Here is a 13,143-nt window from a genome sequence, read left to right as displayed (position 1 = left end):
ATTTTATTTTCATAATTAAGGTACATATTACTCAGTTTCCCCAGAGGGGCTGCAGGCTTGTTCTTGGCTCCAAGCTCTGCCTACTAGCCTTCGCCGCTTTCCCTTGTTACCTTCCAGAAACTGGGCAGGCTCATCTGGGTGATGGAGTTTTAAGAGTCTGATCAGGTTTGTAATTTGGGAAGGTTTTATTTTGGCTCTCCCACAGAATATTTTGGCCTTATATGTTTTATAAAGGCGGCACGGTGGAGCAGTGGTCACCACTGTCGCCCTCACAGCAAGAAGGTTCCAGGTTCGAGCCCCTGCTGCAGCACGGGGTCTTTCTGTGTGAGTCTGCATGTTCTCCCTGTTCCTGCTGGGTTCTCTCTGGTACTCCAGCTTCCTCCACAGTCCAAAGACATCAAGAGGGGACCAGGTTAATCCAGACTCTAAATTGACTGTAGGTGTGACTGGGAGAGCCAATGGTTGTCTGTCTCTATGTGTTGGCCCTGCCATGGACTGGTGACCCGTCCAGGGTGAACCCGGCCTCTCACCCGAAGGCTGCTGGGATAGGCTCCACCCCCCACCACCCTTAACAGGATAAGACGTAGAAAATTGAGGGAAGGATGGATGTTTTAAGAATTGAGAACTCGACCTTGAATTTCCACTGGGCATGGCTGCGACGTTCTGGCGTTGACGCCAATCATGTCGGTCCTCCACACAGCTCTGATCTCCAGCTGCTCACTGGCTTTGTTAACTTGCTCAGATTCTGTTGATTCGGTCGTTGTCTCTTAACCAATGAGTTTCTATCACCTGCATGTGGAGTTCGTGTTTATGTTGTGGCCTTTTCAGCTCGGCTTTTGTCCTCGGGAGCCTGCACACGGTGTATTATTTTGTAATTTGACCAAACATACTCTGCCATTCATGTGGAGATTTCCTGTCTGGCTCAAGCTGCTCTGTGCAAATTGATGGGCCGTTCAGCACAGGCAGACCTGCTGGTACTCTCCTCTTTGTCCTCAGGGCAGAACGAGTCAGAAGGTTCAGACCCAGCTCTTAGTGAATACTTAGCCCTGACAATGTTGAAAGATATTGTTCATGTTGAATTATTGGTTGTGGTCATTTGTGGTTAAATTATATTAAGAAAGAAAGAAAGAAAGAATGAATGAAAGAAAGAAAGAAAGAAAGAAAGAAAGAAAGAAAAACCTGGCCCTTCTTCTGCCACTAGATGGCAGCACCTGCAGCCAATCAATCTTAGCACTTTGTCGTACTGACTTAGGCTTTCCCTCCAGTCTAAATTCTTGCCAGTGTTGTACGTCACTTTGGACAAGAGGATCTGCCAAATCAAAGTGTAGAATTGTAAAGCAGTGCACCGCCAACAACCAGTTAGGAATCTGAATCACGTGACACTGACCGGACGGTTACCAGTCAGGCCAGGCACGCTAAACATTTGTGAGTGGAGCATGATGCATGATGAGGTTTTACAATTTCAATGCAGCCTCTTATGATGCGTTAAAGGGCATCAGATCTGAACACTTCTTTGAGTAACAAAACACAGCCAGTTCTTCTTATTCCAGTTCTTCTGATTCCAGTTCTTCTTATTCAAGTTCTTCTTATTCCAGCTCTTCTGATTCCAGTTATTCTTATTCCAGTTATTCTGATTCCAGTAATTCTTATTCCAGTAATTCTTATTCCAGTTCTTCTGATTCCAGTTCTTCTGATTCCAGTTCTTCTTATTTGGCTGGCTAGGTTGGCTCTTAGACATTTTAATTAGGCAAACACAACCAAGTGCATGTCCAGAACAAGTGACATTACCAGCTTAATAAACTGCAGAGATACAAGACAACCTCAGTCTCTACATGACATCTCAGAGATGCGCAATTAGAGAACAAGCAAAGCTCATGATAGGAGCCCTGACAAGCAATCTGGGCCACGGCAAACAGGTTCAGAAGATTAGGAGGTGGATATGTCAAAGCTCTACTCACTGCATCAACAGGAATATCACAGGTCAAATTTGACTTCAAAAGAGGGAAAAAAAAATGATAAAAGTGGCACACAAAAAGATTGATATTTGACTGTCAGGAGTGTCTACACAAGGAAGACGAAGAAGGATGAACAAGAAGGCAAAAAGGACAAAATTAAAAAGAGAAAAAGGATGCAGAGAGTAAATCCCTCAAGAGGAGGGTCAGGACATGAAATTCAATTTGAGCAGCGACCAAAGTAGTGATATGGCTCATAAGGGAAGAGGGAGTTTCCTTCCATCAAAAACTGGTTCTAATATATGCTGGCTGGAGTCCATCGTCGTTCTCAGCAGACGTGAAGAAGATGTGTGTGACCAGGAGGTCACCAGATATAATATACACATGCTGGTGTGTCTGCAAACACGAACCCTGACTCAGCTAAATAAATACAATGAGGTCTCCCGGCCTATTCTGTTGATTATAGGGAGTTTTTATAATACAAGGGAGCAAACACACGGTTGCTCTCTAGGTTACATTACACGCCATGGTAGCATGGATGGCTATATCATCATGGCTAAAAAAACAACAACAAAAAATAAGATATTGTAACATCTTAGAAAAAAAACTGATTCGGATGGGTCAAAATGTAGATATTGCAGTATATTGCAGAACTTGCGACACTGTATCGATTGACTGGTACCAAGTACTGATGTTTTTAATCCAACAGCTGGCGTTACAAACCCATCCCAGTGTCGTTACTCTGTCTTACCATTTAGTTGCTTATTGTATGTCAAATTCTGTGACTCTGACACCCCAGTGCGGGGTATTTCTCCTCCAGGTAGACGAATGTTGCGATCTGTCATGGATGAACGATCTTGCCATATTTCAACTGTCACAGAAACATTGTGAGCAAAGTTAGTGGCAGTAAAAAAAGAAATGAACTTCAGGTACCTGGCGCTGCATGGATGTATATCCGAGCGACTGTTTGGGGGTGTGGTGGAAGAACAAACATCTCTGATAAAACGTTGCTCACCTTAGACATCTCAAGTTTGTATACCACCTTAAAAACTCCATCAAATGATGTTCACGACGACTTCACTCGCATTTTCACAGAATGCAACAGTGCCTTGCTCAAGGAGGCTTCCGATTTCGAAAAGGCCGGCTGAACCTCATCAGCCACAGCCGCCTACACGTCAACACCAGTATCAGACAATAGAATGATACTTAGGGTCACTACAAAATATTGTTCATTGCCTCAACACATGGAAGTTGTTGCTGTCAGACACCAGATGAGAAAATCACTTGTCTTTATAACTTCTTCCTTGTCTCATGCTGACAAAGAGCTCCCATGCTGGCTTCCATCTTTACTTATACCAACCTCTTCCAGATTTCATCTCACCATACTAACAAAAATAATGTCCCCTCCCTCCTCTTATTATACTCCTCTCTTCTTTCTGGTGTCATGGATGCTGCCTGACCCTTGCATTCCAAGTGGAGGATCGGCTCAGAGTAGCATGAGAGGATGAAGAATAGCTTCTCACAGCAGAGTGAGCTAAAGGCTATTATTGTGAACTTTGAGCACACAGTAAACAGTGCTGCTGCCTGATACAGCTGAAAGTGTCAATAAGACCCAGGCATTTAGATTCCGCTAACGTTAGCATCATTCAGTCACACTCCCTAAGTATGAACTACAGCGAGCAAAACCAAAAGGTTGTCCTCTACCAGGACCTGCGCAGACCCGATGTGGGGCTGGAATACACAGGTAGCAATATATTAGACTCTATATTGTTCGAATTTTTGGATAATGTTGTGCTGCGAGACAGCGTTAGTGTTGTCTGTCTGGTTTTACAGGTTGTGTTACAGTCAAGTGTGTCACTGAAATGCTGTTTTCTGAACTTAGTAGCCCGTTATGTTCTAATATTAGCCAGTACGTCCTCAGGAGGGATGATGATTCATCCAAAAAAATTCAACTGCGTTAATTTTGTTTTGTTGAAAGAACCGATATTCACCCTTGCATCAGCGACATGATATTGAGACAGTTGGTATACGACACCGCAATACGTGATGCCGTCCACATCGCCCAAACCAAAAATCACACCGTTTGTGACGCTGCAAGTCAGCAAATCCTGTGAGAACAGACGCGTCTGTTTACACCCCGAACCACAGATGACCACAAAAACACCCTGTTGCTAATCCTGGCATTACTTAAGAAACAGAACGCAGCAGAACTCCACGTTTGTTCTCAATGAGACCCTTCTACATGTGTGGAGAGAGTAAAGGTAGGTTTGTTCCAATTTTATTTACTCTGTTTCTTTCTCCATAACATCATGCAATCAGAGGTGACATTGGATGAGGAGAATGAGAACTGGTTAAATTAAAATCATCCCCCAGACCAACTTTTACACATTACTTGTCGACACTCCTAAGAGTTCATGAAGATGTGGTTTGGGCGGTATCTAGATTTCACACCGGTAAGCCTTCTTCACACGTTACTGTGATATGCAGTACAACTACCAGATCAACCTCTCGCCACACTGGCGCCATCAGAAGGCTGAGTGCCCTCTGTTCACACAGCCGTTCTATTCAAGAGGTCAATCATTCCCTATGCCACTGAAAAGCTCAAATTGTTATGGACAACATTCAAATTTGTTCAAACCCGTTTGGAGAACCTTATGATGAGTAGGTCTATTACTCCATCAGTTGAGTGCCTTCAAATAAATTGGAATCTGTTCTGATGATTAATCACCAAAAGCTAATTTCTTCTCATTTCAGCTGCCTTCCAATGAAAATTTCTTTCTGTGTAACAAGATTCTTAACAGCACTCAAGTCACATTCACATTTTGCTCTGATCAGTTCTAACAGCAGCAGCAGCAGCAGCAAGAAACGGTTCTAGATGGCACCTGATATAAAGACATGCTAATAACAGGAAACAAGGCTGCTGCCTCTGTCTGAATGCATCTGTGGATCTCACCAGCAGCAGCGGCAGCAGCCGCCACTTCATCGGGCCGCAGCGAGCATCACACAACATGACCCAGATACTGTCTCTGTGTCTTATTTTTAGCTTAACTGTAGCTAGCAGGCAGAGCTGGTCACTGCTAGCAGACACGGCAACAGCCGTACGAAGAATGTCACCAATGTGTGTTATTTAAATTGCATTCATTAGAACTCCTACACCAACATGTGTACACGTTCGTTCTCAATGTGTCACCGTAGTCGCAGTATTTTCAGTTTCACATAAGTGCTTTCTCTTTAAAATTGTACCTTTGTCAACCAGCCAAAGCTACAGATATGTTACAGCCTCAAACTGAAACCTTTCAGACACAGCTCATCAGGACTAATACCGTAAACTGGATTAATAATTATCTTGCAGTATTATCCAGATAAGCACTGTAAAATGGCGCATTTATACTGCTAGCAATTAATCCTCATGCTAAATGTATCCAGGGACATGTGTTGCTAATCATTAAACAAGCTCAACAGTGATGAAAGGTGTCCAGCGCCGCTCACTCCCAGCCTCGAGAAAAATGACGTCGTTAGACAGCCAAAACAGGTAGGAATTCAGCACCGGTAGAGGCTAAAAGAGAAGCACTTATTCATCAACACTGAAAATTACAGCAGAGAATAAAGAAGCCCAACTTCTCCATCGTAACTGGTGACATAGTTAAGTTCCTGTTGCTGCTATCAGCAGCGGCACTTTGGAAAGGTCACGGCAGATAACAGAAGTTTGGACAACAAAGGCAGGTTCCCAGCGGAGACGCAGCTCGCTGTACCACCGCCGCTGTTGTCGGTCACTGCCGTGCTTCACTTCCTGTGCTGGGAAAGGTCACGGCAGTCTCCACTAACATTCCAGTTTGAATAGCCGGAAGGTTGGTGAGCTAGCTTTGCATGAGTCTATTGCCTCTGACAGCTTTGTAGTTTCTCCGCTGTAGAGAATGCAGGCTAGTCTATAAATAGCTGCTCAAAGAACTGGGCCAAGAGAACAATGGAACTTCAAAGTAACCAATGCTCTCATAAGCTTGTACATTAAGTAGTTGATGCCTTTGATCGATAACTTTAAAATCTATACTCTCATGGCGCATTCCTACGTTGCAGCCATCAAGATGGAAAATAAAAGAGACAAAATGATTTGCTGAGTCATCAATTATTTGATCAGCTGAGCGGACGATTAATTAGCAGCCGACAAATTGTTTTATTCTTGCTGCTTTTCTCGGTTTTATAAAACCCTGTAATTTGAATACTATGGATTTACAGTACATTGGTCCACTACTAACTTCAATGTGTTGAAGTGACTGAATTGTGCAGCACTCGTAGATTTCGGGTTATCAGACCAAATGGATGATATTTAACCCTTTTTGCAGGGTTTGCACTACAATCGATTCATCCACCATTTTATAGTCAACATATGTGTGTATACATATTTACATTTTATCTATGTATACACACACACTTTTTTCTATGCTTTCTTGCTCTACACAAGTCTTGGCCCGATTACGATCATCAGAACATAAAACTGGGCTGTCTAGAACCCTCGCCCCCACCCAGCACACACTCTCAGTGGGACAGAGCCGGCGCAACGCTCTGCCTGCTGCTGATGAAGAAGATGATGACGACGACAATGAAGAAGATGATGACGACGACAATGAAGAAGATGATGACGACGACAATGAAGATGACAAGCTGCTGGTGCTTGAGAGCCACACCCAGCTTCTCTCCATCAGAAACACAAAATAACGCATCTCTCTGTGACAGCCAGGAGGACGCCAACTGGTTTTCGTTGTTTCCGCTTCATTTGTCCGCCATCATCTTCATGATTCGATATTTATTCGTTTGCTTTTTCTCTCACTTTTTAATTCACATAACTCACTTATCAATTGTAATTTGAAACTTTTAGAAGACTTCCTGTCTATTTAATTGAGTCACTAACGATCCTTCTTGCAACACCACAAGAGATAAAACACACTTCCTGCGTGCAGCAGACACGGCTGCCAGGCTGTTGATCGAATGTGAGAGTCTTTATCATATCACACCTACAATTAATTTCCTTTCTCTGGCTTCCTGTTGTAAAAGACACTCAACGCGTGTGTTCCAAGTCAACTGTGTCATTAACATGACTGGAACCGGACCTGACATTTGCTTTAGACAGAACATCTCAGCTGACGTTCTTCATCTTCAGTGTCAGAGATCTGTTCTAAAGAAACCTCACTCAAGAGTGAATGAGTAAACAGAGGTGTTGTGTGGAACTCAAACCGACAACACGGGGCATCGCAGTGAGAGATGCACTTGCATTGCAAACATCGTGTGTCAACGTCAGTGAGAGAGCATGGAGTTTAAAAGTAGAGATTCCCACTCTTGTGTCAGAGTTCAGACGTCTAAACTGAAGTTTCTTCTGATTTTCACAAGAAAACACCCACGTGTACCGTGAACGTGTGTCTGGTATAAAGACGCTGTATGAAGTGTATTCAAGGCCACAGTTACAGTTGCAATTTATTGAAGTTTTATTGACAGGAAAACAGTGTCCACCAGGATTGTACCATTTTTTTTTAGAGGAAAAATGCTAAATCCTGCTGCTCGCACCTTCTCAAGGATGAGGATTTCAGGCTTTTCTTGTTTTTCTCATTACTGTATTTTAATTCTTTTAGACAGTTGGTTGGCCAATTATAATCAATCTCATCATCAAGTCAGTGAAGGACAGTTGAGATTCCCCTGGCACACGGTGAGAACCACTGTGAAGCAAGATATCCTGCTGGTCTCAGAGAGTACCAAGTTGTGGGAGGGCCATCTGGAAGAGGCCCATGAGAGGAAGAGATCCAACTATGAATAGCTGGTCATCGACAGTCACAAACGCTGCAAGCGAAGTGCATTGAATCAGACGGCGGGAGAATCGTTCCGCTCCAGGACCATCAAGAACACCACTGAAGCAGCTTCTAAGTGGCTCTGGATCTAAAGAGGAGGACCCTGGGGGTCAGCGGGGGGAAACATTTATCTGGCATCCCCATAATTGTTTAAAATAAAACGAATGCTGATAAAAGTAAATTAAAAGGTCATCTGAACTGATCAGCATCGTAACAATGCCCTTATCTTCAGTGGGTTTCAGTCCCATGTCAGCCGTGCAGGATGTGCTCGACATTCCTCATTCCAAACTGACGAGACAGCTCACGGGGGTGTGAAGGCCTGCTGTGGGCTTCTAATCTGACCTTAACACAAACTTCTCCTCTTTGTGCTGATGACTGCCATCATTCGGCTACTTCCTCACAAGCTTTCCATGCCGCAAACAAACTCCTTCTCTGTTCTCCTGAAGTATTACAACGAGACATCGCACTTTGATTGTTGGCTCATCTGTGATGAAGCTGAAGGCCGCAGGTCTCACCGTGGCTGAAATAATGACAGCTATGGTAGAAAGTGTGTGGAGTATAAATTTGAGATAGTCATAAATGGGTTAAACCATATCCTAAGAGAGGGGGGAATCCCAACCACACATGCAGAGTTTGGCCTCAACCTGGAGTCTAAAATTTTCTGCCTCTTTCTTCAGCTGTGATTAAATTTACATCCTCTAATTATTGCCAACAAAAAAGCTGTGAGCCCTAATCCAGCTTTATTGCATCTACATTATATTTTTATTCAGAGATGTTAATGGTTGAAGCTTGATCAATGTCTTCTCTCCAATAACTTCACCTCCATTTTATTTTTCCAGCCCAAAATCTGTTGTCGGTCAACCCAGCTGCAACAGACCCTCAGTCAGTTACACGCAAGCTAACTGTTTGCTTGTCCAATCAATGACTAAGTGTTTAAGATCAAGTGTACATGCGCATGCACACACACACACACACACACACACACACACACACACACACACACACACTTTTGGGTGAGAGGCAAAGTGCCAAGCGGTGCAGACCCAAAAAAGCAGCTCACTCACACTCACATGGCACACGCGACTGTGATTCACCCAATCCTGAGGAGCTAAACTCAAAATGTCAAGCCTCATTTATGTTCCAAAGCATCCCAGTATTTCCACCAACACTTGTCCCCGCTTTAATGAAACATTTACAGCAGCCGCCGCCCTCTCCGGCAACAACAAAACACACACACACAAAAATTCAAGTTCTATTGTTTTCTGCCAGCACGGAAGAATATGAGCATGGCTCTGGCTCTGTAACTACTGAGAGAAATTTCTCAGTCGGCCCCTTTGCCCATAAGGCTGTTTCTGGGCAACCCACAGCACAGGAATCACCTCTGTAGGCCCTCTTTAACTGACATTTTTGAGGGAGAAAGAGTGCCAATAGGATTACATCCCAAAAACCAGAGAGAAGTTAGCAGTGTTAAATATCTGGTTCCCTTGTCTCAAAGTCACTGGGACGGAGGTCTGTGACCGACATAAGCTTGTGACATTTTTAAGGTTTGGTTCCCTCCTATAAAATGCCTCAGTTAAAAACCACACTCATGAACTCTCAAGGTTTTTATGTACCCTTTAAAAACGGCGGCTGCTAACAAGTGGCTGAACGCGACTTCAGAGGTTGTTGGGGACACAAAAAAAAAAAACAACATCATCATGACAAAAGCAGAAGAGGCACAAAACTAGCTGTGGCCGCTTCTAAGTCATGCATCAGTGAAGTGTCACACTTTTCTTTGCCACACAACTTATTTTTGGCCTTCGAAGGAACCCGTGGAACGGTTAACATCCAGGTTAGCATATAAACATGTCAACCCTGCAGCACTCTGAACAGGGTACTTCTGAACAAGTCTGAGAAATCGCAGGTTCTTGCTTTGACGTGTTTCGGGGAAATCGCAACGTGTGCATTGCAAGTGGAGCTGTTGGAACATCAAAACATCATCTCATGAGTCCACATCCTATTGAGAGGTAGAGGGGGAAAATTAGGAGATGGTTCCTGTAATCGTTAACGCCACCTGGTGGGTGGTGATGAAACCTATCCTATGAGTATCTGAGATGACACCCCGCTCAGCTGCAGGATTATTGAATACTCCCGGTGTCCTGCGTAAACCCCAGGGTAAGAGCAGGAGACCTCGAGATTGGTCGGGGACCCTGTCAACATTTTTGGGCAAGTAAAAATAACCCTGTTAACCCTGAAGCGCGCAACAGTGACGATGCCAACAGTTTTAGGTGTCAACACATTCAAACTTCTCAAGATTTATTCCAATTACCGTGTCACAGGCAGACACAACAGCTCTGACCCTCATTCCAAGGCAGCAATTCTGTTGTGTTCTAGCCCTCACAGCGCTTTCTCTAATTCAAGACCCAAAATGGCTCCTCATACACATTTGATTTTCCTGGAGGGTTTCTCCCTGTGCGTTTGCTTTCTTTGGATGCTCATATCAGCAATAGCAAGAGAATGTTGCTATACATGAGGAGGACCAAGTCTCAAAGTAGACTCTCCGTTGAAATACACAGAAAACCTATGTAGGACGATGAGCTAACAGTGCCTGCCACGCTTACGTTATTGTGAAAAGAATTGAGCCTTGTTTCTGAAAACAGGTTAGAAGTGTACTAGTTAGAGTGTACTACTAGTGAGACTAGTATCCTTGGTAGGGCTGATACTGACACAGATTATTAATAAGTCAAAGGGAACAAAGTCAACATCTGTGGCAGATGTTCAGCTGCAGTAAATGTTAAAGGTTTTTGTGCAAAAAAATGACAGCAACTCACTCCACAACAATAATTTAAATGAACACGTGAAAATATTTGAAAGAATGTAAACAAATCAAGCGCATTACGTGCAGGAAAGCAAACAAAACTAACAGAACTAGAGCCAACAGGACGGCCATTGTTAGTGGACAAAATAGTTCCTAGAGAGTGAAGGCTACATGACGTGCTTGGTTATGACTCACTATCACCTCTCAAGGCACCTCACGCACGGTATTACAAGACAAGACAGCCCAAAATGATTTCCTCGCCGGTTTTCAAGTTCAGCCTGATTTATAGTTGTGCGTTGGGTCCACGGTGCAGCCTCATCACATGACCAAAGTCATTAACAAGCATTAGCACATCTGGCCGGGTTGCACTGCAATTACACTGCCAAAACTCCACTTGGTACCCTTTCGTGCACCTTCAACTGTTGCAGCTATAGAGCAAATGGTTTTAGGGGTTGAGCGGATAAACACTGAACAGCAGTTTCATTTACTGAAACCCTAAGAACAGAAAAGAGCTCTAACAAGAGAAGGAAATGGTGTGGAGGTGCGTAGGAGGATATTATGGATGGACCGGCCCCAGCCGTTGCAGTCTGCATCAGCGCAAAGTGTAGTTATATTTCCAAGGAGATGACACATTTCCTACAATGGAGCCTAACTACAAATCAAGCTCACGGCAATGGTACCGCAAACAGAGGGACGCGTGAGTTTGACGGAACAATTCAGCAGGTCAAAGCTTATCTGAGAGAGGGGTTGCCATCTCCCATGTTGTGCATTTACCCTATTTTAAAGAAAAAAAACACCTCAAGAGAGCAAAAAACATTTGCAAAACTGGATTTGTTTTTAAATTCTGCAGTTTCATCAATCTCTTCAAAACGTGATACTGCAAACTGTGCAGCTGTGATGAACTGTGTGGTCTGTCAGCATCAGACAAAAAGGAAATGCACATTCCACCATTGGCAAATGCTGTGTGTTATTCATACAGCTCAGCATCCAGGAGCTCCGACCCCGCTCGCCTCTCTCATTCTCCCAGGAGGATGTTGTCGTGTTCAGTTCGGTCACTGAAGGTGGATCTCTGGGCAACACAAGCACCATTTTCTGCTGTGTGTTGGGAGGACCACCAAGCCTAGCTCCATTGATGCAGCACAGAGCTACTCCAGCAAAAGGCATGCTAGGCAGGAGTGTGCACAAATGCGCAATGAAACACCGCCCACCCAATGGCGCACAAGTCAGTCAGTCAGCGTGGTAAATCCTGTCATGCACCTCCACTGTGCAGGAGAGGGCCTGGAGTGAATATTCAACTGGGGTGTGGATGAGAGGATGAGAAGGAGGGACCTCTCCGTACGGAAATAGTTGGTGGCATAGCTCGGATTAAATAATAATGGAGAATAAGAATAAGAACAATGATATATGGATGTGGAGCAGCGACAGACCAGCATACTATCGGAGAGATTATCCAGTCCAGACCGCATTGGTCCCCGGTGAAGCAGGGGAGTAGACATGGTAAAATAAACATGTTCTTCTCTCCTGAGACCACGGGAGAGCGAAAAATACATGTTTGTGCGACAGCTTCCGCCCGTTTGTTCTGCTGGTTGGAGTTTAAACAAACACACACACACACACACACACATGCACACACGCACACACACAGATGGTGTCTCAAACCAACCTTATAGACTTGTCCATATGTGCCATTTCCGACCACTTCCACCAACTCGAAGATCCCAGCAGGATCCTGTGTGCAACAACAAACGACATGTAAAGATGCGGATTAATGAAGCTCCCCTCTTCATTCCTCGCAGGGAGGCTTGGTGCAGCAGCCGACAGCGCCCGGTTCGCCGGCCCATGCCAGCGGATATTAGACAAAGAAAAGCCACCGCAGGACCGTGTCAGCAACCGAAATCTCCACCACATCCTCAGCCTTTTCTCTCTGAACATGAAAACATAAAACAGCACTCTGACAACCGTCTGTGACAGACACTCACCCGCAAGGATGCCAGGTCAATATCCACCAGACTTTTGGCCGGAGAGTCGTTCGCCATTTTTGTAAAAAACGGTGATAAATAAGCGTAATAGCGGCGTGTTTTTAGTGTCCCTCAAGCGAATGTTGTGTGTCTCATCGTTGGCCGGTTGTATTTCTTAATCCCGGTGTTGTATTTACAGTCAAGGCGCCTTTCTAGCTCTTTTGTAATCCCAGACAGAGAAGCTCCGCCGCTGCAACATACCGACCAACTGCTGAGACCTGCCTGCTCTACATCCCTCTCTCTCTCCGGCTGTTTCCGTAGGTCTCTCGGCCCCACTCCCCGCCCTCCTTGCGTCTCTCTCTCCCCTCACTCTCCGCCCTCTCTCTCTCTCCACCAGGGGCAGACCGAGACTATTGGGGGCCGTGGACACGATTTAACTACCACCAAAAGGGGCACCCGTAAATTATGAGAGGAAAAATTTGTTTATTTTGCAGGTTGAGAGTAAATTTGAAAGGCTGAGAATTTTGAGCAAAACTGCCAAAAGCTAAGTTGAATTAAAAATTTGAGAACTTTATTATTTTAATTGCACAGTGCGAGCAACA

The 13,143-nt window shown here is 44.4% G+C and overlaps 1 protein-coding gene across 8 annotated transcripts in view; it reads right to left on the bottom strand.

Annotated features, from left to right (window-relative positions):
* The window catches only part of LOC147252552 (mitogen-activated protein kinase kinase kinase kinase 4-like), a 105,345-nt gene extending 92,460 nt beyond the window's left edge, over positions 1–12,885 (bottom strand). For 3 of the 8 annotated variants that reach the window (XM_086220891.1, XM_086220889.1, XM_086220888.1), the window contains exons 1-2: positions 12,563–12,884; positions 12,247–12,312 (exon numbers count right to left, since the gene is read on the bottom strand). In XM_086220891.1, coding sequence (XP_086077017.1) covers positions 12,247–12,312; positions 12,563–12,619 — 123 coding nt within the window. In that variant the 5' untranslated portion in view covers positions 12,620–12,884. Of the gene's footprint in view, positions 1–12,246; positions 12,313–12,562 lie in introns of all 8 variants that reach the window. The other 5 variants (XM_086220886.1, XM_086220887.1, XM_086220890.1 and 2 more) reach the window with 3 other exon arrangements.
* Between the last annotated feature and the right edge of the window lie 258 nt (positions 12,886–13,143).

Source organism: Aulostomus chinensis, chromosome 12 (assembly GCF_037954235.1).
Source record: "Aulostomus chinensis isolate RoL2024-O1b breed Wild chromosome 12, RoL_Achi_v1.0, whole genome shotgun sequence".
Taxonomy (NCBI): domain Eukaryota; kingdom Metazoa; phylum Chordata; class Actinopteri; order Syngnathiformes; family Aulostomidae; genus Aulostomus; species Aulostomus chinensis.
Note: the sequence above shows the minus strand (reverse complement) of the source record. Positions and strands in the feature narration are given on the sequence as shown.